The sequence below is a fragment of the Eschrichtius robustus genome, chromosome 10 (genome assembly GCF_028021215.1).
Source record: "Eschrichtius robustus isolate mEscRob2 chromosome 10, mEscRob2.pri, whole genome shotgun sequence".
Taxonomy (NCBI): Eukaryota; Metazoa; Chordata; class Mammalia; order Artiodactyla; family Eschrichtiidae; genus Eschrichtius; species Eschrichtius robustus.
In genome coordinates, this window is record NC_090833.1 from 22,092,994 (window position 1) to 22,120,247 (window position 27,254).

Sequence of the window (27,254 nt, forward strand, 5' to 3'; positions counted from 1 at the left end):
AGCCAAAAAAAAAAAAAAAAAGGAATGAGAATATTTGTCTGTATTATTGTTTTCTGCTGAACATGGCTTGCCTAAATATTTTCTCTTCCTTTCACTTTAAAATAATCGCCTACAATATGAGGTGTCTGGTTGTCAAAGAGACCTTGGTAAGGTTGAAGAATTGTCTAGATTCTCAAATATTGCCACCACATGCCAGATTTTTTGATTATGTGGGTAAATTGGATGGTTTAGACGTAAGACCTAGTTGTCTGCTACTACTCAGAACTGTCAATTTAACTAGCAATACCTACAATTAGCATGCTCATATATGCTCCATATGAACAGAGAAACAAAATACAATCAATTCTCACTTAGGAGGGAGTGGGAGGTTTGGGGCATAGATTAAAGGGTTTGTGAATTAATGGTCTCTTCCCTACCAAGGCTAATAACTTCATACCTACTAATAAGCTGTACTTACTGATTTACACTGCTTGTCATACATACTTCCTTCTCTCCTCAGCACCCAAAACACACAAACAGACACACATCGCTCACTCACACACAAGACTGAAGGACTTGAACTAAACTTTAGGGCCTGTCACTTCCTGAGAAGGTAGAGCAGACAGAACTTTTTCATAGTTCTGATCCTCAGTCAGTAGTAGCTCCAGAAGTTCTGTTTAGAATGGACTTGGTGGGGACAGCAGTTTTATAAAAATTTGTGTTGAAGCTACCATTTTGTACAGTAAGCAAGGTAATTTTATGTAAATCGCATTTTTATTTTGGGTGGCTTATAGTGTTGGTGCTAGCAGGGTTTATGGAAGGAAATGCTAAAACCCTCCCAAGTCAGCCCCCTCTGGCTCCAGGTTCCACTGAAGGAAATGGAAGGAAGTAGAAGTAAGTTATAGGAAAGCAGGAGCAGTTAGGGAGCTGACAAACTGACAAACCTTCCTAGGGTAGGAGGAAGTAAGCACTTGAAATTTGGTCTATGGAACTCTCTACTTCAGTTTACACATTTATAAAATAGAGTTCATTTTTTAAAAATAAACTTATTTATTTTATTTATTTTATTTTTGGCTGCATTGGGTCTTTGTTGCCGCACGTGGGCTTTCTCTAGTTGCGATGAGCGCGGGCTACTCTTCGTTGCGGTGCGCGAGCTTCTCATTGCGGTGGTTCTCTTGTTGCGGAGCACAGCCTCTAGGCGCGCAGGCTTCAGTAGTTGCGGCACGCGGGCTCAGTAGTTGTGGCACATGGGCTTAGTTGCTCCGCGGCATGTGGGATCTTCCCGGACCAGGGCTGGAACCCATGTCTCCTACATTGGCAGGCGGATTCTTAACCACTGTGCCACTAGGGAAGCCCTAAAATGGAGTTCATTTTTGACATGCTTTTGAGTGTAGAAAATACTTAGAAAAATACTTTTCTTGAAATTTTATTATGCAAAAAGATAATATAATTAATAAATTAAACTTTAACTCTTCTTTTTCAGTACTTTGCTTATTGCTGAAGAATCAGCTAACAAATACTGTATGGTGTGGCAATCAGAAAGCTGCAGAAGCTCTTTGAATCCATTTTTGTTTAGAGGTAAAGATTAATTGATTTTGAATGCTAAATAGAAAGTATAGATAAAAGGTACAATCAGTAGAAATGTATTGTCAGTATTATTATTATTATTATTGAAAACACTGTCATTATAAAAAGCACCATTCCAAAATTAGGATTTCAAAATTTATAATTCTAATTTTGGGTTGAGGTTTGTAATGCAGTTAATAATATTAAGTAGTTGTGCTACTTCAGTTCCTCCATACAATATTCTGTGTCCCTACTTAGGCTAAAAAGTAATGAAGCGGAAAGTTCTGTGTCACGGTATTTAAAATGATAGTCATCATAAAAATCTGATAAAATATATCATCTTGTTTAGGCTCATAATAATGAATTGGAATTTCTGATTTAATAAATCTTACGTTAACTCTTCAAAATATTGTCGAGGGCTTCCCTGGTGGCGCAGTGGTTAAGAATCTGCCTGCCAATGCAGGGGACACGGGTTCGAGCCCTGGTCTGGGAAGATCCCACATGCCACGGAGCAACTAAGCCCGTGCACCACAACTACTGAGCCTGCGCTCTACAGCCCGAGAGCCACAACTACTGAGCCCGCGTGCCACAACTACTGAAGCTTGTATGCCTAGAGCCTGTGCTCCGCAAGGAGAAGCCACCGCAATGAGAAGCCTGCACACCGCAACGAAGAGTAGCCCCACTCGCCGCAACTAGAGAAAGACCGTGCTTAGCGATGAAGACCCAACGCAGCAAAAAATAAATAAAATAGAATAAATAAATTTATAAAAAAAAAATATTGTCGAATGTATTAATTTAGTAATTACTAAAATGGTCAAACAAAATAGTAGTTCCATCTCCTACTAAATAGTAGAATAATTTTAACTTCATGATATTTCCGTAAGTTGAAATAAACCTTTATGTGACTTCTTTTGCTATAATATTTTGGACTTTTACAAATATTAGCATCTTGAAGATGAAATACTAGACATAACTTTATTTTACTTTTTTCTAATTTGTAAAAATCTATTTAGTAAGAAATTTCCAGTGTGCTTCTGTTTATTGCGTTTTTTAATCTTTTTTGCCCTGTGGACTGTTTCTCACTATTTGTTCTTTGGTTTGTTGTGGTTTTTTAAGTGCCAAGAACTGAAGAGCCCAACAGTCTATATTCAGTTGCAGATTTTAAAAAGATATTTTCTATTGAAGAAGAAAGCCTTGTGGTTAATCCTGAAAACGCAGAGTGGTGGAAACAAGCAGGACTAAATCTGATAATGACAGAAACTTTGGAACATCTAAGTACATATCTGCATCATAATAATCTATCTTCTGATGATAGTAAACTGGAGACATTTTTGCCTACCAATGTGCTTCAATTAGAATGTAAGTATGTAATAGTAAATATCACTTGTGTAAACATTTTCAGAATGAGATGTTAGATACTGGCTTTCCACTAGGTTATTGGGAAAATAAAACTAAATTCCAACATTCAATATAGCTCTGGCTCCACCAGAATTTAAAACTTTGACCTTCACTAAGCCTCATTTTCTTCCTTGAAAAAATGAGGAAGTTTGACTAGCTAATCATTAAATCTCTTTCTGTCCTAAAATTCTATAGTCTCAGCTTTAAATGTCTAGCCATTTTCAATTAGTGTCTTTGTTTTCTTTTATAAATGATTAATTTCTAGCCCATTTTCTGTTTACATCAGCCTAGATACAAACCAGCACTGTTATTTTTCAACCTGACAGCTGAGCTTTAAGTGTTCAATAATATCTAGTAATCTCTCTTCAACAATAGAAAATCTTCCTTTGTTACCAAAAAGTTTACTCATTAAGGGTTTTTTACTTGTATAATTTAAGAAGTCAAAAATGTCTTTTGAGTTAATTTTTTTTCTTCTTCTAGGAACTTTATGTTCTCCCAAGTTCTTTGAGCATATTTATGATTATTACCTTGAACTCTTTATTGGGTAGATTGCTTATCTTCACTTCACTTAGTTCTTCTTCTGGGGTTTTATCTTGTTCCTTCATTTGGAGCATAGTCCTCTGTCCCCTCATTTTGCCTGATTCACAGTTTTTATTTCTATGTGCGTGGTAGGTTGGGTATGTTTCCCAGTCTTGTAGAAGTGGTCTTTTGTAGGAGATGTCGTATGCGTCCCAGCAGCACACTCCCCACTGGCCACCAGAGCTATATGCACTAGGGGTGCCTCTTATGTGGGCTGTCTACGCACTTCTGTTGAGGCAGACTGACTAATGTGAGTGGTCTGATAGGCGTGGCTGGCCCCTTGTTCAGTTGGTTGCCAAGCCCTGCCCTTGTGTGGAGGCTGCGGGCCACTAGTGGGCGGGGCTGAGTCACAAGGTGGCTGGAGCTCTGGGGGCCCCTGGGGTTACTGTTGGCCCACTTATGGGCAAAGCCAGGTCCCAGGATGGCTGGTTATAGACCTGCGGGTCACAGATCTAGTGTCAGCCTGCTGGTAGGCGGGGTTGGCTTTTGACCTGGCTAGCTGTGGGGCCTGGGGTGTCCTGAAGCTGCTGTCGGCCAGCTGGTGGGTGGGGTCAGACCCTGAGGTGCCTGGCTGAGGGGCCAAGGTGTCCCAGAGCTGACATTAGCCTACTGGGGGGTGGCAGTGGGGCTCAGGGGATGCAGGGCTAGTGCCCACCCACTGGTGGGTGGAGACAGGTGCTGGGGTCTCTGGCTGCAGGGTCCTGGGGTGTCATAGCTGGTATTGGCCTGCTGGTGGGCAGGGCTGAGGCCTAGGAGATTCTGGGGCTGTTTTCCAGCCACTGGTGGGCAGGAATGGGTCCTGAGCCTTCTGGTGGGCAGGACCAGGTCCCAGGGTGGCTAGGGGTTCAGGGGTGCCTGCTGGTGGGTGGGGCTGGTGGGTGGGGCACGCAGCTAGCTGGTTGACCTGAGGCATCCCAGTACTAGTCCACAGGCTGATGGGTGGGGCCAGTCCCAGTGCTAATAAGCTAGAGGGAGGATTCCAAAATGGCAGTTACCATCACCAGAATCTTCATGGCAGAATGAGCTCCCAAAAAATGGCTACTGCCAATTTCTATGTCCCCGGAGTGAGCTCCAATTGCCGCTGGCCTTTTTGGAATCTCTCCAAGATCAGCTGGTGGGTCTGATCCAGGCTCCTTTCAAAGTACTGCTTCTGCCCTGGGTCTCAGGGTGAGTGAGATTTTGTGTGCCTCCTTTGAGAGTGGAGACTGTTTCCTACAGCTCTCCTGCTCTCCCAAAAGTAAGCCCTGTGGTCTTCAAAGTCAAATGTTCTGGGGGCTTGTCCTCCTGGTGCATGACCCCAGCCGTGGAAGCCTATGTGGGGCTCGGACCCCTTACTCTTTGGAGAGAACCTCTGCAATTAACCTCTGTAATTATCCTCCCATTTGTGGGTCACCCACCCGGTGGGGGGGTATGGGTGTCTACTATACTCTGTCTCCACCCCTCCTCTCTGTCTCATTGTGGTTTCTTCTTTATATCTTCTGTTGTAGAAGATCTTTTTCTTCTAGTCTTCAGGTCTTTCTCATCAGTAGTTGCCCTGCAAATAGTTGTACTAATTTTGGTGTGCCCATGGGAGGAGGTGAGCTCAGGGTGTTCCTGCTCCACCATCTTGGCCACTCCCCCTCCTCTTTTGAGTTATTTGGGTTGCTATGTATGCCATTATAGTAAATGGAACCTACTTAGACTCAATTATACCTTTTTGAAATATGTATTGTTTTAAATACGTATTGTTTTAAAATCAGTTTGTGCAATAGTTAATAAATTTAGCTTTTAAAGGAGCTGGGGAAGTTTACTTTTTGTTTATTACAGAGTAAATAAATATATTTAAAAGTGAATTTTAGGGACTTTCCTGGTGGTGCAGTGGTTAAGAATCCCCCTGCCAATGCAGGGGACACAGGTTCGAGCCCTGGTCTGGGAAGATCCCACATGCCACAGAGCATCTAAGCCCATGCACCACAACTACTGAGTCTGCATGCCACAACTACTGAAGCCCACGTGCCTAGAGCCCGTGCTTCACGAGAGAAGCCACCGCAATGAGAAGCTCGCGCACCACAACAAAGAGTAGCCCCCACTCGCCGCAAATAGAGAAAGCCTGGGCACAGCAACAAAGACCCAACACAGCCAAAAATAAATAAATAAATAAATAAATAAATAATTTTTTTTTTTTTAAGTGAATTTTAGACATTATTGTGTAAGTTGGAAGACTGCTCTAAGGAGATAGGAATTGGGGTGAGAATTGTTATCAAGGGATGTTTCAAAGACAGAAGACAGAGGGCTTTGGATGTGGTAGAAAAGAGGGTAGATAAACAGACTAGGTCAAGCAAATGCACACCAGTCTATCCTAAGACCCAGATGGTTACCCATGGTAGAAGAAGAATTTTAAAAGAGATGAGGTCAGATTGTGAGACAAAGAAAAGAGAGAAGATGATTTTATGGGGTCTTCCAATATCCATAATAATGTATTAAATCTATAAAACTATGTATAATCTTTATTACGATATGTAACTATATTGAGGTTACAATGAAACATATAACTCATCCTGTTATCTAGTAGAATTATGAATCCCGAAGTTTCATTCTGAAGTTTAAAAAGCAATAACTTTATCAGGAGCCCATGGCCACGTTGTCAGGATATGGGTGGTTAAAGAGAGTAGTAGAGGAAAATAATCAGAAAAGTGAAATTGTAAACAGTTCCTATTTACCTACTAAACACTCCAGAATATCTCTAGAAAATATCTCAGAGGTTGCCAATTGGTAGCACTCAGATCCTGTTCAGCCCATGTACTGTTGGCCCATATGGTATTTTAATTAGTTACCAGCATTTAAAATTTGGAGGGTTGTACGAAAGTGATCTGTATTTTGAAATTGTCTTTAAAATTCCAAAAATCAGACTCAGATTCTCACATGGCAACAACTGGTTAGGGCTGGTAGTAGCTCACCATTGAGACAGACCATGCACCCTCCAGTTCACCGTAGTTCCCAGCACTCACAAATTGAGGCCAGGTGTTGGTTGGTATTTAGCATTACTCTTGCACTTTTGTCTTATATTTATAATAGTTAAGAGAAAAGTAAAATGTTTCCAATACCAGTATCTGTAATAAAAGCAAAAGCAAAAAAATTTATAGACCACATTTTGGAGGAAAAAACCAAAATCTATCTTCCCAAAGATTATGATTTAAGCACTGGCCCTATACTTCACTCATTTACATTATTTAGCTGGCCTATAAGGCACTTATGTTTTTTTCAAATAAACTTTGAGGTATAATTTACATATAATAAAATGCACTTGTTCTAACTGTACAGTTTAATGAATTTTGACACATGTATTTTTATACCATGAAACTATCACCACCATTAAGATATAAAATATTTCTATCACCAGGAAGTTCCCTTGTGCGCCATTGCATTCTATAGTGATTCTCCTTCTATCCCACCCTTCTCCCCTACCAACCTTCACCCCTGACTTCAAGTAACCACTGGTCTACTTTCTGTCACTATATATTAGTTTCCCTTGTTCTGGAATTTCATTTATGGAATCATACAGTATGAACTCTTTCGTGTCTGACTTCTACTCAGAATAACATTTTTGAGATTCACTCATGATGTTGTGCGTATCTCTAGTTCATTTCTTTTTTATTACTGAGGAATTTTTCATTATATGGCTGTACCAAGATTTGTTTATCAACTCTCCTGGATTTTTTTCTAGTTTTTTACTGTAATGAGTAAAACTGCTATGAATATTCTTGTAGAAGTCTTTTTGTGGACATTTGTTGTCATTTCTCTTCAGTGAATATCTAGGAGTATAACTGTTAGGTTTTATGGTAGGTGTTTGTTTAACTCTTTAAGAAACTACTTTTTTCCGAAGTGGTTGCTCTGTTTTACATTTACACCAGCAATGTGTGAGGGTTTCAGTTACTCTATATCCTTGCCAACTCTTGGCATTGAAAATCTTAAATTTTAGCCCTTCTGATGGGTATGTTGTGGTATCTCATTGTGGTTTTAATTTGTATTTTCCTGATAATTAATGATGATGACCATCTTTTTACAAGCTCATTGGCTCTATTTATACCTTCTTTTAAAAAATATTTAATAGCTTTATGGACATGTAATTCACATACTGTATAATTCACCCATTAAAAGTATATACGTCTCTGTGAATACACTAAAAACCATTGAATTACCATTCAAAGTTAGTATATTCACAGAGAGGTATAATCATCACCACAATCAATTTTAGGAGACTTTAATCCTCCCCCAAAAGGAATCTTGTACCCATTAGCAGTCACTCCCATTCTCTGTCTTTATAGATTTGTCTCTTCTGTATGTGCCATAGAAATGGAATCATACAATATGTGGTCTTTCGTGACTGCTTTCATTTAGCATGTTTTCAAGATTCATCCATATTGCAGCACGTGCATATCTTATATGAAGTATTGATCAAATATTTTGTCAAATTTTTAATTGACTTTCTTTTAAAATATTAAGTTATAAGAGTTCTTTATATATTTTGGATACAGTCTTTTTTAAAGTATATGTATTACAAGTATTTTCTTCTGGTCTGTGGCTTGCTTTGTATGTAAGTTTTTGACCCTTAGAATAACTGTAGGTATGATAGCTCCAAGGTATGACTTGTTGTTAAACTATTGACAATAGTCTGGAATTCTTTCTTTGCTCAGTAACCTTAGCTCCAGTAGTAGGAAAAAGAGGTGCTGAATCTTTATCCTTTAAAAAATTATTTTATTCAGACCAAAAATTGATTTTAAAAGCAGTAAACAAAGTACTCGTAAGGATCAAATTATATTAATAAGAACCCAGAACTAAAGGTTATCTTAATACCCTAGTAGAACATTCATTTAGGCATGAAAGTCATTGGATATTTTCATTTTCTGTTTTCAGCAGGGCTAGAACATAAAAGTTGTTCCTCACCTATTAAACTTATTGAGATATCTACAAATGATCATTTATCACCTTCACAAAAGACTCCACCTCTGGCAAAAGAAGTAACAGACTCGTATTTTTCTGATGAATATGTCGCTGTTGAAAGACCACAAAAAGAAGAAAAACCAAAGAATGACCTAGAACTAGGTTATAGAATAATCCGAACTAAAGAAAATAAGGATTACTTGGAACTTGACAGCACAGTACCATCTACTGAATCATCTTCCTCTTCCAAAATTGAAGAAGCATCTTTTAAACGTGGTAAAAAACAGGAGAATAATTTGGACCTTTTGAATGACTTTATTATGCTGCGAAATAAGTATAAGACTTGCACCTCAAAGACTGAAGTCACAGACAGTGATGGAAAAGATGGTGAGTAATTTAGTAATATTTTGGTGTAGGTATGATAGCTTCAAGGACTAAATGTATAATTTATTATAGAAGGTAAAGAAATAAAGCTCTTCAGATAAAACACATTATTCTTCAAAGTCAAAGAAAATGTCATTGATTCATGACACATTATATATGGAGATACATATGGGATATACAGATGTCGATATGTATTTTCCAAAAAATTTAAAAGTGCATTTGAACTTTAAAGAAAAAACTTTTAAGTTTACTATTTGTAAAAACTCACTTTCTACAACTTGGTCATACAGATTCATAACATTTTTAACTTTTGCTGATCATTCTGCCATTCTTTTTTCTCTTTTAGCTCACAGTTCTACCTCCATATTTTAACTTGTATTTTAATGTGTACTTAAGAACCTTTTGCCTGTTTGATTGCCTATTACTCTTTTTAGCTTTATCAGAGAGTTTCTGTTTGAGTTGTAACTGTTTTACATTCATCGTTTATAAACATATCAAAGTAGTATAATGCGTCATATCATTTCACTTCTGGTAAAAAAAAAATTCTAGAATTCTAGCATTCTAGAATGTGTTTGACACAGATTACCCAAATGAAATAAGTACAAAAATATTTATTTGTGAGAGTTAGAGTATACTTAGGTCTTACTGTCCTATGTATTGATACTGTTAATGTACACAAGGTCTTGCCCCTGAATAAACTGTAAAATAAGACAAGAAGTAAAATATATACCAAAAATTAGTTTCAGAGTCCAATGAGCTTGCTAACTAAACACCAGAATTGGGCAGAGTACCTACCCAGACCCAGACTATGCTGGGCTGGGCCAGGATTCCCCATGGTTGGGGAGTTGCTTGGGAAAAAGTCATGACATAGAAAAGCAGAAAAGAATGCTTGTTCTTTGTGTGCAGCATGATATGACAGCCTTTTATAGATCTATATAAAGTTATATTACTTTGTCAATCAGTGCATTTTCACAATGAAAAATTCAACAAAAATTCAGAAAAGTATTTAAAGATCTCAGAATTTTGTGACCCTTTATGTTTATATATATTTGTCATAAAGTTTCTTTTCATGTAATTGTTTGACCACATTATAACTTACCTTGCTAGGTGACAATTCTATATGTAACAGATCTTTCTAACCAATTTGCACCATAATTCAGAGCATAATTTCTACATGAAAGAATGAGCAAAATATAAAGAATTATCTTATGAATGTGATGCATAAATAGGAATTTTTTAAAGATTTGTTGTTTTCAGGTTTGTGAATGTTTTCAGATTCTATTCATATTTGAGGCCAGAAAACAACAAAAAAAAGGATACCAATCCAAAATTAGCTCTGACATCCTTTTCTGGTTGTCATACTTGTGATGATGTCTTGTAACAAGGTATATTGGCAACAGAAAATGAGAGAAAGCAACAAGAAAGGAGAAAAAGATAAAAAGAATATTTTCTTATTTTAAAAGTTAGCCATTAATTAAACAATTAAAGGAATACTGATGTTAGGTGGGAATGCTCTATACTCCTGATGTTTCCTCTATTAGTATTATGTTCCTGGCCTCTTTGCCCTTTAATGTGTTCTCCCCAGAGGAACTGGAATTAATTATCTGTATTGTAAATTTGAAAAAGAATAAATTGGGCATAAGCTTGCAGGAATGAGCTGCCTCACAAGTAACAGGCATTCTCCTCTGCTTCTCTATGTCATGAATCTTTCCCAAGCAGTTCCCCAACAGTGCAGAATCCTGGCCCAGTCCAGTATAGTCTGGGGCAGGGTAGGTAACTCTAATTCTGTTGTTTAATTAACAAGCTCTTTTGACTCTCAAACTAAGCTCCTTTCTCCAACTTAGTTTTTATTAGTAACAGAGGTAATATTTTGATATATATTTTACTTCTTGTCTTATTTTATGGTTGATACAGGGGTGAGAAAGAATGCTACAACTTATTAGGCCCCCTCAAAAACTCCAATAATTTGTAGTATTTAATCATAGCTATTTAAATTGTTTATAGTTAATAAAAAATATACTTGAAAATAATAAAAAGCTAGTTTAGGATATTTCACTCTGTTTTTTTTTCACTGTGTATTTAAAGCTCATATATTCAAACGTTTCAAGATGGCAATGTTTTTCTAAAATTATCTTGTAATCATATTATTAATGGACAACATTGCAATCTAGTTAATATAACTCTAATCATAAATAAATTACATATATATATATATTTTTTAATCCTCTACAATACTTACAAACGAAGGAAGAAAACTACAGTTATTGAACATTGTGTACCAGGCACTAAATCACATATCAGAGATAAACATGATAACGTTGCTGACCTTGAGAAGCTTACAGTGTAATAGAGTGGACCAGACATGCAGATAATTTCCATACAACATTGTCAGTGCCAGGAGACTATGCCGAGTGCTGAGGAAACAAAAAGGAAAGGCACTTTGCTGGCCTGGAAGTAGAGTGGGCAGTTATATAAGGCTCCCTGTAGAAAATGCCTGAGAGCTAAAGGGTAAGTAGTAAGAAATGACCTTACTAAGAAAGGATGGAGACAGGTAGGGTTTGGGGCATAGGAGAGAATTAGTAACAGAGGAAGGGTCTGTGGACAGTCACAGAGAAATGAAGTAGAACAGTATGTGGCTTTTAGGTGTCAGGAATCATCCTCGGTGTTTATAACACCTTATAACAATATTCGAAGTAGGTATATTAATCAATATTTTACATATGAGGAAACTGAGGCTAGTGTCAGAACTGGGATTGAAACACTGATCTGATGCCAAAGTTCCTTCCTTTATTACCATTCAGCTTCCTATCCAGCACAATAAGTCCATTGACCTGAATAGTTGATCAATTTAATACTGATGCATTTCAGAGAATTTTAACAATTATGATCATATTACAAGAGAGCATTTTAATCAACATTAAGTTTCCCTGAACAATGCAAATTAATATTTTTATTAGAACTTCAAGACAAAGAAGAACGTTCTTTAAGTCTTCAAGAAGAAAATCCTATTGTTTGTACTAATAAAACACTAGAGAAAGCAAATCAGGAAAGGAGAGCAGATAATGTCATTGAAATTCAAGCATCAGGTATGCATTATGCTTTTTAAATGCATTCAAATTAAGTAAATTTGAAAGCCCTTTCCTGGGTATCTAGGACACACCTTATTTTCCATGTAATTTTCTTCACTTGTTTCAGATATTTCTTCATTCCAGTCCTACTTTCAGGTTATTTCCAAACCTGGAGTGCCTTATTCACTGCCTCTGCCCCTCCCTCCCCATCGCCCTATTCCAGTCCACTAAGTGTTATTTCTTCCTTCATTTAAACTGCTGCTTCCCTACATGCATCAGAGAACAGCAAACTGCAACTCCTCACTCAGACTTTTCTTCCCAGTCTGGAAAAATGAACTGTTGATGGTTGCTCTCTCTGTTCTCTTACCCACCATCAAGGTGGTGTAAATAAGTTATTATTGATTCCTATACCAATTAAAATTATTTGTTCTGCTGTAAAGAAAAATATTCTTTACATTGACCCCTAAAGAACAGCCTGCTTAAGAACATCATGCTCACTATTAAAATCGATAAGGAAATATGACACTAGTTCTTGAATATCATTTCATTCTTTTGGCTAAATTTCATTTATGACCTTTAGATGACAATGCAGATCTTTAAATATTGATATTCTAGTGAAAACTAAAAACAATTTGTCATTGTTATAAATGTGTTCATCTTAAGGTTGTAAGCTAATAGTGGAGGGAAAAGAAAAAAGTTATGTGATTCTCTTCCTTATAGTTGCCCTGCCAAATTAGTCACTGAATAAATCCTTTCTAATGAACAAGATAGCCATAAAATTATATTAATTCTACAGAGGGTTTTTTTTGTTTTGTTTTTACTAGTTTATTTAGAATAAATATCCTAAAATAAGCCTGTATAGAATCTCATGACTTTTAACTCAGAAAAGAATTTGGATAGAGTTCAGGTTTCCATGAAGTAACATGCATGATTGATTTGTCAAAAAGAACATACCATCCTTATAAAAACACTGCCTTTAATGCTTTTATTTTTGCAGATAGCCAGTGCCAAGCATACTGTCTCCTAGAAGCAGCAGCTTCTCCTATCTTAAAAAAACTTGTATGCCTCTGTACTCTTCCTGCTGCTACCTGGAAATTTGACACTGTCATTTTTGACCAAACAAGGTTCCTCTTAAAAGAACAAGAAAAAGTAATAAGTGATGCTATTCACCAAGGTGAGTACAAATAAAAGTCACATTATTTTAAAGGATATAAATTTATGGATTATTAGAAAATGCAGAAATTAGTCATAGATGGAGGCATAACTGTAATTCAGCATATGGCACCCACAGACCAATGCTGGAATATCAGCTAAGCAAGGATAAAAAGGTAAGAAATACAAGTGTCGCCTGCTTTTCATGTTTGCTTTATGTCACTTTGATTTTATGAAGACCTACATTAATATCTGTTTTCACTAACTGAAAGAAATCAAAGAGGATTTTCGTTTTTATGAAAAAAGGTATTTGCTTCTTTACTCCATTTCAGCTTACAGAAGGTTTCATAGGAACTCTCTATTTTCAGATAGTGGGGGAAACCTGTATCATCTGGCATTGCTTCTCAGTAAAGCTCCTAGTTGACATATATATTACTTGACAGATTCCTATTGCAGAAACCAAATTAACCCTATTATTGTTAGCATCTGAACCACTTAGGTCCCTCCCAAAAAGGTGGGGGGAGGTCAAAAAGTAAATTGATTAAAGTCAATCCTGGACTTTTGCTTCTGGCCAAAATGGAGTAACAGGGATTGAATTTACCCTCCTTCCAGAAATAACAACAACAAACAAACAAAAAGACAAAGACAAAATAGATGAAACCAGTTTTTAAGATCCTAGACATCAGGCAACAAAGCACAATGATTCCTGAGAGATGGGAAACAAGTGAGGTGAGCCCTACCATTGCCCTAGCTTACTGCCTTGAAAGAAATGCCAGGCCATGGCACAGGGAGAGGTACCAGAGGCAGAGCTCAGTGGACAATTTGAGTTGAAGAAGCAGAGCTAAGAGTCCAGGGAGACCAAGGCAGCTAAAGTTCAAAGGATAGAAGGTTAGGGGCTTCCCTGGTGTCACAGTGGTTAAGAATCCACCTACCAATGCAGGGGACATGGGTTTGAGCCCTGGTCTGGGAAGATCCCACATGCCGCGGAGCAACTAAGCCCGTGCGCCACAACTACTGAGCCTGAGCTCTAGAGCCTGCAAGCCACAGCTACTGTGCCCACGAGCCACAACTACTGAGCCCGCATGCTACAACTAATGAAGCCTGTGCACCTAGAGCCCGTGCTCTGCAACAAGGGAAGCCACTGCGATGAGAAGCCTGCACACCGCAGTGAAGAGTAGCCCCGGCTCACCACAACTAGAGAAAGCCCATGCACAGCAACGAAGACCCAACGCAGCCAAAAATAAATAAATTAAAATAAATAAATTTTTTAAAAAAAGGATAGAAGGTTAGAGAGCAGAGAGCTTCACAAGGAGAGTCCTAGAAATTTGCAGAAAGTCTCCCTGAAGTATTCAGCAGAGTACTGATCAAAGAGTATATGTGAGGACAATAGCCAAAACATAGAAACAACCTAAATGCCCACTGACAGATGAATGGATAAAGAAGATGTGGTACAGGGCTTCCCTGGTGGCGCAGTGGTTGAGAGTCTGCCTGCCAATGCAGGGGACACGGGTTCGAGCTCTCATCGGGGAGATCCCACATGCCGCAGAGTAACTAGGCCCGTGAGCCACAACTACTGAGCCTGCGCGTCTGGAGCCTGTGCTCCGCAACAAGAGAGGCCTCGACAGTGAAAGGCCCGCGCACCGCGATGAAGAGTGGCCCCTGCTCGCCACAACTAGAGAAAGTCCTCGCACAGAAACAAAGACCCAACACAGCCAAAAATAAATAAATAAATAAATAAATTTATAAAAAAAAAAGAAGATGTGGTACATATATCCAATCGAATACTACTCAGCCATAAAAAGGAATGAAATAATGCCATTTGCAGCAGCATGGATGTACCTAGAGATTATCATACTAATTAAAGTAAGTCAGACAGAGAAAGACAAACACCATATGATATCACTTATATGTGGAATCTAAAATATAACACAAATGAACTTATCTATGAAACAGAAACAGACTCACAGACATAGAGAACAGACTTGTGGCTGCCAAGGGGGTGGGGTGGGGGAAGGATGGATTAGGAATTTGGGATTAGCAGATGCAAACTATAATATAGAGAATGGATAAACAACAAGGTCCTAATGTATAGCACAGGAAACTATATTCAATATCCTGTGATAAACCATAATGGAAAAGAATATGGAAAAAAGAAAAAAAGAACAGCCATCTCAAAAAAAATAAATGTATATGTGAGGAACTAAACTACCAGAGGTTGGGAAACAAACCATCTGAAAGGATTAGAGGGAATATTACTCTGAATTCACACGGGGCAGGAAATAATGTCTGTTCCCACCAGCCAGACTAGAAAAACTCATAATTCATGGAGTATTGATCATCATACTTAGAGAAGTCTTGTCTCAGTGGTGGGGAATAATTATCCCTAGATTTAGCACTGCTCTGGACCTGCCTAAAAAAATCATAAAAGCAAGACTCAAAGTTATCAAACTATTTCCAAGGAACTTAACTGCATCCCAGAACAAAGCTTAAGACTATTTATATGAATACAAAAATATTTAGCACTAACAAGGTAAAATTCACAATGTTTGACATCTGATCAAAGATTGTCAAGCATAACAAGAGACAGGAAACCACAGCCCATAAGGAGAATAATCAATCAAAACAAACTCAAGAGCTGACAAAGATGTTAGTATTATCAGAGAGGACACTGAAACTTATTATAACTGTATTCCATACATTCAATAAGCTAGAGACATAAAAGAGATGCAAATCATAGTTTTAGAGAATAAACTACAATGCATGAGATGAAAAATACACTGGATGAAGTTAATGGCAGATTAAATATTGCAGGAGAAAAAACTAGCTAACTTGTAAGCATAGCAATAGAAACTACCTAAAATAAAACCCAGGTGGATAAAAGAATAAAAAAGAAGGAAAGAAAAGAGCATAGCGGGCTGTGAAACAACTTCAAATAGCCTTATATACTAGCATTAGAGTTCTCAAAGGAGAGGCAAAAGGGGGTAAACAGATAAAAAAATAATGACTGAAATCTTGCCAAACTCAGTGAAAACTACAAACCCACAGATCCAAGAAACTCAACCCTAAGCACAAGAAGCATAATAAAGCTACACCAAGGCATATTATAATCAAGTTGCTCAAAACCAGTGATAAAGAGAAAATTGTAGGAGCAGCCAGAAGGAAAAAAATATATGCTGCAAAAGAGAAACAATGACAAGGTTGACATCAAATTTCTTGTCAGAAATAGTGCAAGTGAAAAGACAGTGGAATAACATCTTTAAAATACCTGAAAGAAAAAACCACCAGCCTAGTTTTCTGTACTAGGCAAAAATACATTACAAAAACAAAGGGGAAATGAGATGTTTTCAGACATACAAAAGCTGAAAGAATTCATCGGCTGCGGATCTGCACTGTAAGAAATGTTTTCCTAAAGACAGAACAAAATGATACCAAATTTGGTTTCTCTGCTCTCTTCTTTTCCCTTCCTGGTCATGATTGACTTGTTTACACAAGTCCTTCCAGGGAGATACTACCCATAACTGGTTTTTCTGTTGCTCCTTGATTCCCAGTGACCACTGATTATTTGCTTTGATCTTCATTGCTTAAATCAATAGTTTTCATACTTTTTTTTTAACATCTTTATTGGAGTATAATTGCTTTACAATGGTGTGTTAGTTTCTGCTTTATAACAAAGTGAATCAGCTATTCATATACTTTTTAGCAGAACTCTTTGTTCAATAAATATTACATGGCATCCCACTATATAAAACAGAGAGAAGTAGAGCTTCTCTGGTTAAATTAGGCCTGGAATCCGGTCTTCTTGGCCCCACTTTTGCATGCAGTAAAATCCGATCTATCATCTTCAATAAGCTCTGGAACTACATGGAACGTATTAATTAGATAATTGTCTTGTCCCTATAAGTACCTCTTTTGTTTGAGTCATATCTTTGGACAAATATTCCCAGGTGTCTACCTCCATTTCAAGGTATTGCTTTACGTTATGATCCTCCACCTTTATCTAAACCAGTTGGCAAGTTATGAGTTTAATTTTCTTCTTGTTTCATAACTGGGAATCATTGTCCTTCTTCCCACCAAGAGTAGAAATAATTGAACATTCTTTGGAAGCAGCAAAGTATGAACTCTAAGGTTAGCTGTAGGGGTTGGAATGCCAGCTCCATCATTTATTCACAAATTGACCTTGGGCAGTTACCTAACCTCGTTAAGACTGTTTTCTCATCCATAAAATCAAGATCATAGTAAACTTGTCTGATAGGGTTATTGTTATAGATTCAATGAAATAAACAGATTATATACAGCTTGGCACATAGTAAGCACTCAATAATAAATGTTATCTATTATTGTTAAGCATTCTGATATATATTCTAAAATTCTAATGTATATTCTGTCTTTAAATTATGTTTTTGCTTACCTAGGTAAAAATGTTGAAAGAGAAATGGCATTCAAGTATGCTGCCCTCTTACACCTTTTGGTAACAATTAGAGATGTCCTTTTAACATGTAGCTTGGACACAGCATTGGGTTGGTGTGAAAATTGTTTATTTCCCCTTTTCTTCCTATTGAAATATTTTGTCTGAAGTAACGTTTACTTTTCTGAAAAAGATGCGCTTTGTAAGAAATTATGTAGTTTTTTTTCCTTCTGCATTAAACATTATATATATATTGACATAATTATAATGGAATATATATTTTATTCTACTTATATTCATTAAAAGAAATTTTCTGTAACAACAATCATCACCTAGAAAAATAGGTGTAGGATTCTCTATTCTAGGCCTGAATTACAGACTCCTAATGGCCTTAAGGGATTTGACTGTGTAATCATTATTATGCACTGCATTTTTTAAAACATCTTTATTGGAGTATAATTGCTTTACAATGGTGTGTTAGTTTCTGCTTTATAACAAAGTGAATCAGCTATACATATACATATATCCCCATATCTCCTCCCTCTTGCGTCTCCCTCCCACCCTCCCTATCCCACCGTTCTAAGTGGTCACAAAGCACCGAGCTGATCTCCCTGTGCTATGTGGCTGCTTCCCACTAGCTATCTATTTTACGTTTGGTAGTATATATATGTCCATGCCACTCTCTCACTTCGTCCCAGCTTACCCTTCCCCCTTCCCGTGTCCTCAAGTCCATTCTCTACATCTGCGTCTTTATTCCTGTCCTGCCCCTAGGTTCATCAGAACCATTTTTTTTTTTAGATTCCATATATATGTGTTAGCATACAGTATTTGTTTATCTCTTTCTGACTTACTTCACTCTGTATGACAGTCTCTAGGTCCATCTACCTCACTACAAATAACTCAATTTCGTTTCTTTTTATTATGCACTGCTTTTTAATGTAAGATGACACTTTGACATGTACATTTTAGGTCCTCATTGAATATCTGTGGCTTCGAATCTTTGCTAGATGCAATATAGCTATATAGCAAGATCTTCTGCAATTTCTTTTTTAGTTGTGCATGTAAGTTAGGATATGAATTACTTGAGTATTAAAAATCAAACTATTTTGAATGTATTGAAAATTTTAAAGATTTTGGAAATTTTTTCTAAACTATTAAAATCCTTAAAGTATCTGTCTTACTGCATTACTGTTTTAGGCCCCTTATTGCAGGTTGTTTAGACTTGTTTAGTAATGGTATATTTTTAGGATTATGTTTTATAATTTAAAGTTTCTAGAACCCATTATATACAAAGTGAAAATAATTTTTCTCTGATCTATGACCCAGACATTTTCTCTTATCTGTGACTCAGACAAATATTATTTCTCTAATCCAAGGTTTGGATAAGTACTGGGCAGCAGCGAGTTACAACTGTACTCCCTCTACATCACTGGGAGTTGTAATACTTGGCCAAGTATTATATTAGTATTATCTGGCCAGGTATTGTAACTAAGTTACAGCTACCTTTAGAAAGCCCAACATGGTGCTTTTCCTTTCTTCTCCAATTAAAGCATTTGAGTGTTGATGCTGAATGAAGTTGTCTTGTCTCCATTCCCAGACAACTATAGCCCTAGTTTACAGTATCTGTAGCTAGTATAATGGTGTAGTGTCACATGCTTCTGTTTAGTCACCTGTCTTCATTATAATTTTCAGCTGCCATAGAAGATTGTCAGTCCTACCAACAACTAAGCTAACTATAAAAGCATAATAGTAAGGCAGAATATCAGAATCTAGAATATTTGGATTCCCAGGGAGAGTACAGTTGTGACTCACTCGTGCTCAATACTTATCAAAATCTTGAATTAGAGAAATAATATTTATGGAGGATTGCTTAAAGTATATTCACCTTTAAGTATTCTACATTTTACCCTAGGATTAAGTGAGACCATTGAGAACTATATACTTGAACTGAATTGTTTCCGTTCCTCAAAGAAATGCCTTTACTAAATCACACTTTGGCATTATTATTTGGCTACCTTGAGGAACACTTATAAAAGTAAAATCCTTGTTGGAAAACATAACTTCTTAAACCCTGGGTACCAAGCCATAATGAGTAACCTTGCTGCCTTGGACATTTTTAGTAGAAGGCTTTCTCACTCCTCTAAACCTCTCAAAATCAAAGAGCAAGTTAGGTTGTCCTCCTTTCTTTCTTTGTGAATAGTGACAGAGGAAGAAAGGTCCATGTGGGTCTGGCTGCCTACCCTGGACCCAGAATTCTGTATTTTCTCCCAGCTTCCAATTTGCTTCTTCCCCCAAACTAGCAAGGTAATTAGTTTCAAGGTTAAAAGTATAGAGTTTCACTTCTGGGCTTTAACCCAGAAATAAATTCAGTATTGTGTAATGGGTACTGTAGTAGAGATACATAGTAATGGCACAAAGGATGGTGACTGTTAGTCTTTCAAGCTGAATTTTTTTTTAAATAAGTAGGAGTTTGCCAAGTAAATAAAGTATGAAAGGGTATTGTAGGCAGAATTAAGAGCCCAGAAGAATGACTTAGTGGGTGTATGACAAACGGTTCCATGTGGCTAAATTGAAGAGTACAAGGTGGAAAGCAAAGAGAGCTAAGCCTGAAGAAGTAAGAAAGAGCCAAATCATGAAAAGCCTTTTAAGCTACACAAAAGAATTCAGTCACTACTCTGTAAATAATAGGGAACCATTGAAACAGGAAAGCTACTGGATTAGGTTTGTCTTTCAGAAGGTTACATCTAATGGCAGTATGGAGAATCAGTGGGAAGTTTGGAGATTAGTAAGCAGAAAGAACATAAATCAGTCTCTAAATTGCCCATCATTCTAGCTGTATTAAAATAAAATTAGAATTAATATGTACATAGTATAAAAATATGAACATGAACATTAAATTTTTGATTTATTATTGTATTTATTGTCCAGATATTCATTGAATACCTGATCTACATAAGTTACTCTGCCAGGTGCTCTACTTCAGTAATTCACAAAATTCACTGTGCAGTAGAATCACTGGGAGAAGTTTTACACATAGGAATCCCTGGGACTCAATCTAGATTTCTTGAATTCGAACCTTCAAGGATAGGTCTCAGGATTCTGTGTTTAAAATTGCTCTTAGTGAGTCTGAATTTAGGCACTTCTGTTTTAGCAGCTACATAAATTAATTATGCTTAAATATCATGGATTATGAGAGCTTATAGACTAGTGAGGTTGTTAAGTCATATACATAAATAACCAGAAATCAAGTGCAAAGCTGTATCGATAGCATACCAAGAAAATCTCAGTGAAATGCATTACCACAGGACTTGCATGTAAGTGTAGATTCTAGGGTTTAGGAAGAAGGCAATAGCATTTAACAAGCCAGAAGGCAGAAAAGGATGAGAAATATTCAGAGAATATGTAGAGTATATCCAGTTATATTGGTATTATGTAGCTTAAAAATAGACATTTGCTACATATTTCTCAGCGTCACTTAAATTTAAGGTTTTCATTAGTTGCTATCTTTGATCAAAATCAGAAAAGTAGTAAAGGGAAATTTAACTGTCTCTGCTATGACCCTTATTTCCTTTTAGGTTTTTACCATGCAGTTTCTAAAAGAACAAAAAGACATGCTTTTTTTCCCACTTTTGTTTTTAACAGGATATTTGTCAAATGCAAAAGATATCTACAGAAGCATTTTAGGCTCCTATTTGGATGACATTTGGCGACAACTGGAGATTGTACAGTTTATTAGGGAAAAAAAGCCTGAAACCAACTACAAGATACAAGAATTGCAATGTCAGATACTAAATTGGATGCAAAGTGGACAGCAAATTAAGGTAAGTACTGAAATAAAGCAGATAACAGCAATCAGCTTATATAAGAATTGGATGTAAGATAAATTTTTGCATTTAATTTGAAATTATGAAATAGTATAGTATATACTCTTTGGTCCCTTGACAGTTTTCTCCTTAAGTAAGTTAACAGGACAGAATCAGACCCAGAGAAGGGATCATTGGCATCATTATTTTTATGTCTTGAATTTTTTAAATACTTTAATTTTTATTATACATAGTTTTCTGTGGATTAATCCTTTAAATCTCAAAAATTTTGTTTTCTACTTGTAAGTTCATGAACACATACCCAACAATAGAACTGCAATAATTAATTTTTAGATATTGAGCCAGAATCTCATCTTATATAATTCTAAAAAAAAAAAAAAAAAACAAAGCTCTTGTTTATTCCTTGGATTATGTTGGAAATTTTTTGCCCACTCTACCTCAAGCATTGAACAAAATTTGCGTAAGTAAAGATTTAAGAGAAAATACTTAAAAAAAATTTTCAAGCAGAAAAGCATCTCAAAATCTTTACACGAAATCTGGAAACAAATTTGGCCTTTTTCTTCGTTTTCCTCTCTGTCCCTGCTGGGGATATTTTTATCCCCAACTCTATGGTTACTTGGGTAACTTGCCTAAGTCATTAAAACAAATTAAATCAATCAGTAAGAAATTTAAAATTGGGGAGTGATGTCAGCATCATAGCAGGAAGAGATGCTCGCTCGGCTCTCCCCTTCAATCTGCAACCAGGAAAACATCCACAACTCAACAAAAGGGCCTTTGCCCAACACACCAGGACACTGGAGAGTCCCACCCATCTGTACATGTAAAGATAGGTGGAATGGAACCCATAGAAGAGGCGGAACTGGAGGATCAGCATAGGCAGTGCCTGTAATTTTGGCCCCTGGGCTGCAGCAGGTGAACCCCAGTCCAGAAGAACCCAGTAGCAGCGAGGGCGGCATCCCACATGACCGCGGCATCCCACATGACCCCGGCCTCCCACTTGCACTGGTACCCACAGCCACAAATAGCTGAGCAGCCGTGGCACGAGGCCTGTGACCCTGTTCCTCCAGCTCAGAGCCACCCACAGCTCTGGCGCCCCACCCTCCATCAGCAGTGGGTGAGCCCAGAAACCCAGGAGCACCAGAAAAGGAACGGCACACATGACCCCAGTTCCTCCTCCCGGCCTTCCTGCTCCTCCTGCAGTGGCAGAGCCTGTGACTCAAGGATCCCAAATGAGGCCACCATCCTAGTACTCAGGCAGTGACATCAGTAACACCAGAAACAGCAAGGCACCAACAACCCCAGAGGCACAAGCAGTGATAACAAATGCTTTGGGTGACCCCTCTGACGTAGACACGGAGGGTAGAAAGTGCCAATACTCAAACACAACCAGAGGCAGCGCAGGTTAAGAGAAAACAATGTGCTCTAGTGCCACCTACTGGAAAATAAGAGAAAGGCTTCTATTTACAATGGAGAAAAGACAGCCTCTTCAGTAAGTGGTGCTGGGAAAACTGGACAGCTACATGCTAAAGAATGAAACTAGAACATTTCCTAACACCATCCACAAAAATAAATTCAAATTGGATTAAAGACCTAAATGTAAGGCTGGACACTGTAAAACTCTTAGAGGAAAACATAGGCAGAACACTCTTTGACATAAATCACAGCAAGATCTTTTTTGATCCACTTCCTAGACTAATGAAAATAAAAACAAAAATAAACAAATGGGATCTAATTAAACTTAAAAGCTTTTACACAGCAAAGGAAACCATAAACAACACAAAAAGACAACCCTTAAAATGGGAGAAAATATTTGCAAATGAAACAGCCGACAAGAGATTAATCTCCAAAATATACAAATAGCTCATGCAACTCAATATCAAAAAAACAAACAACCCAATCAAAAAATGGTCAGAAGATCTAAATAGACATTTCTCCAAAGAAGACATACAAATGGCCAAAAAGCACATGAAAAGATATTCAACATCACTAATTAGGGACTTCCCTGGTAGTCCAGTGGTAAAGAATCCACCTTACAATGCAGGGGACACAGGTTCAAAGCCTGGTCAGGGAACTAAGATCCCACATGCCGCGGGGCAGCTAAGCCCGCGTGCCACAACTACTGAGCTCACACGACTCAACTAGAGAGCCTACAGGCCCCAAACTACAGACCCCATGCACTCTGGAACCTGTGCGCCACAACTAGAGAAGAGAAAACTGGAGAGAAGCCCATGCGCTGCAACGAAGAGCCTGAAGTACCGCAACTAAGACCCAATGCAGCCAAAAATAAATAAAATAAATAATAAATAAATCTTTTAAAAAATCACTAATTATTAGAGAAATGCAAATCAAAACTACAACGAGGTATCACCTCACACGGGTCAGAATGGCCATGATCAAAAGATCTACAAACAGTAAATGCTGGAGAGGGTGTGGAGAAAAGGGAACCCTCCTACACTGTTGATGGGAATGTAAAGTGGTACAGCCACTATGGAGAACAGCATGGAGGTGCCTTCAAAAACTAAAAGTAGAACTACCATACGACCCAGCAATCCCACTCCTGGGCATATACCCAGAGAAAACCATAATTTGAAAAGATACATGCACCCCAGTGTTCATTGCAACGCTATTTACAGTAGCCAGGACATGGAAGCAACCTAAATGTCCATCAACAGAGGAATGGATAAAGAACATGTGGCACATATATACAATGGAATATTACTCAACCATAAAAAAGAACAAAATAATGCCATCTGCAGCAACATCGATGGACCTAGAGATTATCGTTCTGAGTGAAGTAAGTCATACACAGAAAGACAAATATCATATGATACCACTTATATGTAGAATCTAAAAAAAGAGTATAAATGAACTTAGTTACAAAACAGAAATAGAGTCACAGATGTAGAAAACTAACATGGTTAACAGGGGATAAGGGGGGAGGGATAAATTGGAAGATTGGGATTGACATATACTCACTACTATATATAAAATAGACAACTAATAATAACTTACTGTATAGCACAGGGAACTCTACTCAATATGCTGTAATGGCCTATATGGGAAAAGAATCTAAAAAAAGAATGGATATATGTATACGTATAACTGATTCACTTTGCTGTATAACTGAAACTAATACAACATTGTAAATCAACTATACCTCAATGAAAATTTAAAAAAGAAAGAAAGGAATAGAAAAGATGGTGTGGAATTTGGAGCATGGCCAGGCCAGGAGTGCGATTTCTCTGGAATCCTCTGCCCCAGTCCCAGAGGATGCATTAGGTTTAAGGCAGAAAAATGACTGACAAATTACTAGGTCACTGAGTGTGAAATTTACATTTTTTGCTCCTTGCTTTCACTCATCCAATAATTGTATCAACCTAAACAGTAAAGATATTGCTATTGTCTTCTTTATTGCAGCACCTCTGAAAGGGGAACTGCTGTGTCTCAGTAGATTTTTTTGCTGGATAAATCTTTTCCTTGTGATAAATAAATCTCCTAACAGGGTCTTATGTTTTTTTAAAAAAAGAGAAAGGCTTCTAATTTATAACTTGTTGGTTCATTAAAATCAAGTAGAAAAAATTATTTTTACCTAAAGAAGAAAGGTGTTCACTACTTCAGATGTGTCAGCTGAGGAACAACTTACCCAGCACCATGAAGAACCACAGCAACACTGTATCACAAAAACAAAATGACAATTCAGCAGAAATCAAACTTAAAGTCATGGAATATTGCAATCTAACTGATAGAGAATTCAAAATAGCTGTCATGAAGAAATAACAAGCTACAAGAAAACTCAGAAAGGCAGTTCGATGAGCTCAGGAATAAAATTAATGAACAGAAGGAATACTTTACCAAAGAGACTGAAACTAAAAAAGAACCAAACAAGTTCTGAAGCTGAAGAACTCAATAAATGAAATTGAGAATTCACTAGAAAGCATTGGAAATAGAGAAGACCATATGGAAGAAAGAATTATTGAGCTCAAATTTAGAAATCTAGAGATGGTACAGGTAGAAGAGGAAAAAGAATTAAGATATAAAAAAGGGGGAAATTTTATGAGCATTATCTGACTCTTTTAGGAAGGGCAACATTAGGGTAACGGTTATCCCAGAAGAAGAAGAAACAGAAAAGGTAGCAGAGAGTTTATTTAAAGAAATAACAGCTGAGGACTTCCCAAACCTGGGGAAGGAACTGGATATACAAGTCTATGAAGCTAAGAGAACACCTAATCACCTCAATGCAAAAAGATCTTCTCCAAGACACTGTCAAAAGTCAATGGAAAAGAATTTTAAATGCAGTCAATGAAAAAAGGATGCAACCTACAAAGGAATCCCTATTAGTGGATCAGCAGATTTCTCAGCAGAAACTCAACAGGCCAGGAGGGAGTGGAATGACATTCTCAAAGTACTGAAAGGTAAAAACTGTCATCCAAGAATACTCTATCCAACAAAGTTATCATTCAGATATGAAGGAGAAATAAGGGATTTCCCAGACAAACAAAAGCTGAGGGATTTTTATCAACACTAGACCTGCCTTATAAGAAATGTTGAAAGGAGCTCTGCTACCAGAAAAAAAAGGCAAAAGTACACAAAACTTTAAGGTGATAAATAGATGAACAGAATCAGAAAATTGCAACTCTGTATCAGAATAGGTTTTTAAATACTTTATTACAACATAAAGGTTAAAGGGAGAAATATCAGGAAAAAAACAATAGCTACTTCAATTTGGTAACTAATGCAATATAAAAAGGGATAATTTGAGACAAGAAAAACATAAAAGGGGAAGAGGAAAAGAAGGGAACCCATATAGGCAAATGAAGATAAGATGCTATCAGCAGAAAAAGGACTACTTTATCTATGATACGTTTCACACAAACCTCTTGGTAACCACCAAGCATAAATCTAGAACAGAGACACAAAACATAAAAAAAAGAGGAAACTGAGAAAAACATAGAAAACCACCAAACCAAAATGACAGACAGAAACACAGGAAAAAGAAACAATGGAGATATAGAACAAACAGGAAACAAAAGATAGAATGGCAGTACTCAGTACTCATCTATCAATAATCACCCTAAGTGTAAATGGATTGGATTCACCAATCAAAAGACACAAAGTGGCTGGATGGATTAAAAAACAAGAGCCAACTATATGCTGCCTCTGGGAGACTCACTTCAGCTCTAAAGACAAACATAGGCTCCAAGTGAAGTGATAGAAGATGATACTCCAAGCAAACGACAGCCAAAAGAAAGCAGATGTAGCCATACTCATATCAGACAAAATACACGTTAAGCCAAAAAAAGGTAACAAGAGACAAGGAAGGACATTATATTCTGATAAAGGGGACAATTCATCAAAAAGACATAATAGTAAAACAAACAACAAAAAAAGACATAATAGTTAGTAATATCTATGCACCTAACGTAGGAGCACCGAAATACATAAAGCAATTTTTAACAGACCTAAAGGGAGAAATTGGTGCAGCACAATAATAGGAGGGGACTTTAACACCCCACTTACATTAATAGATAGATCATCCAGACAGAAAGTCAACAAGGAAACAGTGGTCTTAAATGAAACATTAAACCAGATGGATTTGATAGATTGGTACAGGACATTCCATCCAAATGCAGCAAAATACACATTCTTCTCAAGCACACATGGAACTTTCTCAGGGATAAACCGTATGTTGGGACACAAAACAAGTCTCAATAAATTTAAGAAGATTGAAATCATATCAAGCATCTTTTCCGACCACAACACTATGAGACTATAAGAAGACAGCTGAAAACATCACAGATATGTGGAGACTGAACAACATGCTACTGAGCAACTATTGGGTCAATGAAGAAATCAAAGGAGAATTTTTAAAATACCTTAAGACAAATGAAAATGAAAATACGATATACCAAAATCTATGGGATGCAGCAAAAGCAGTACTAAGAGGGAAGTTTCTATCAATACAAGCCTATCTCGAGAAAC

General features: G+C 37.2%; 1 protein-coding gene across 1 annotated transcript in view; it reads left to right on the forward strand.

Annotated features, from left to right (window-relative positions):
* Positions 1-27,254, forward strand: part of SHOC1 (shortage in chiasmata 1) — a 91,699-nt gene that overhangs the window by 31,726 nt on the left and 32,719 nt on the right. The window contains exons 10-16 of the mRNA XM_068553105.1: positions 1,463-1,557; positions 2,662-2,904; positions 8,416-8,829; positions 11,793-11,912; positions 12,892-13,068; positions 17,459-17,563; positions 21,094-21,272. Coding sequence (XP_068409206.1) covers positions 1,463-1,557; positions 2,662-2,904; positions 8,416-8,829; positions 11,793-11,912; positions 12,892-13,068; positions 17,459-17,563; positions 21,094-21,272 — 1,333 coding nt within the window. The remainder of the gene's footprint in view (positions 1-1,462; positions 1,558-2,661; positions 2,905-8,415; positions 8,830-11,792; positions 11,913-12,891; positions 13,069-17,458; positions 17,564-21,093; positions 21,273-27,254) is intronic.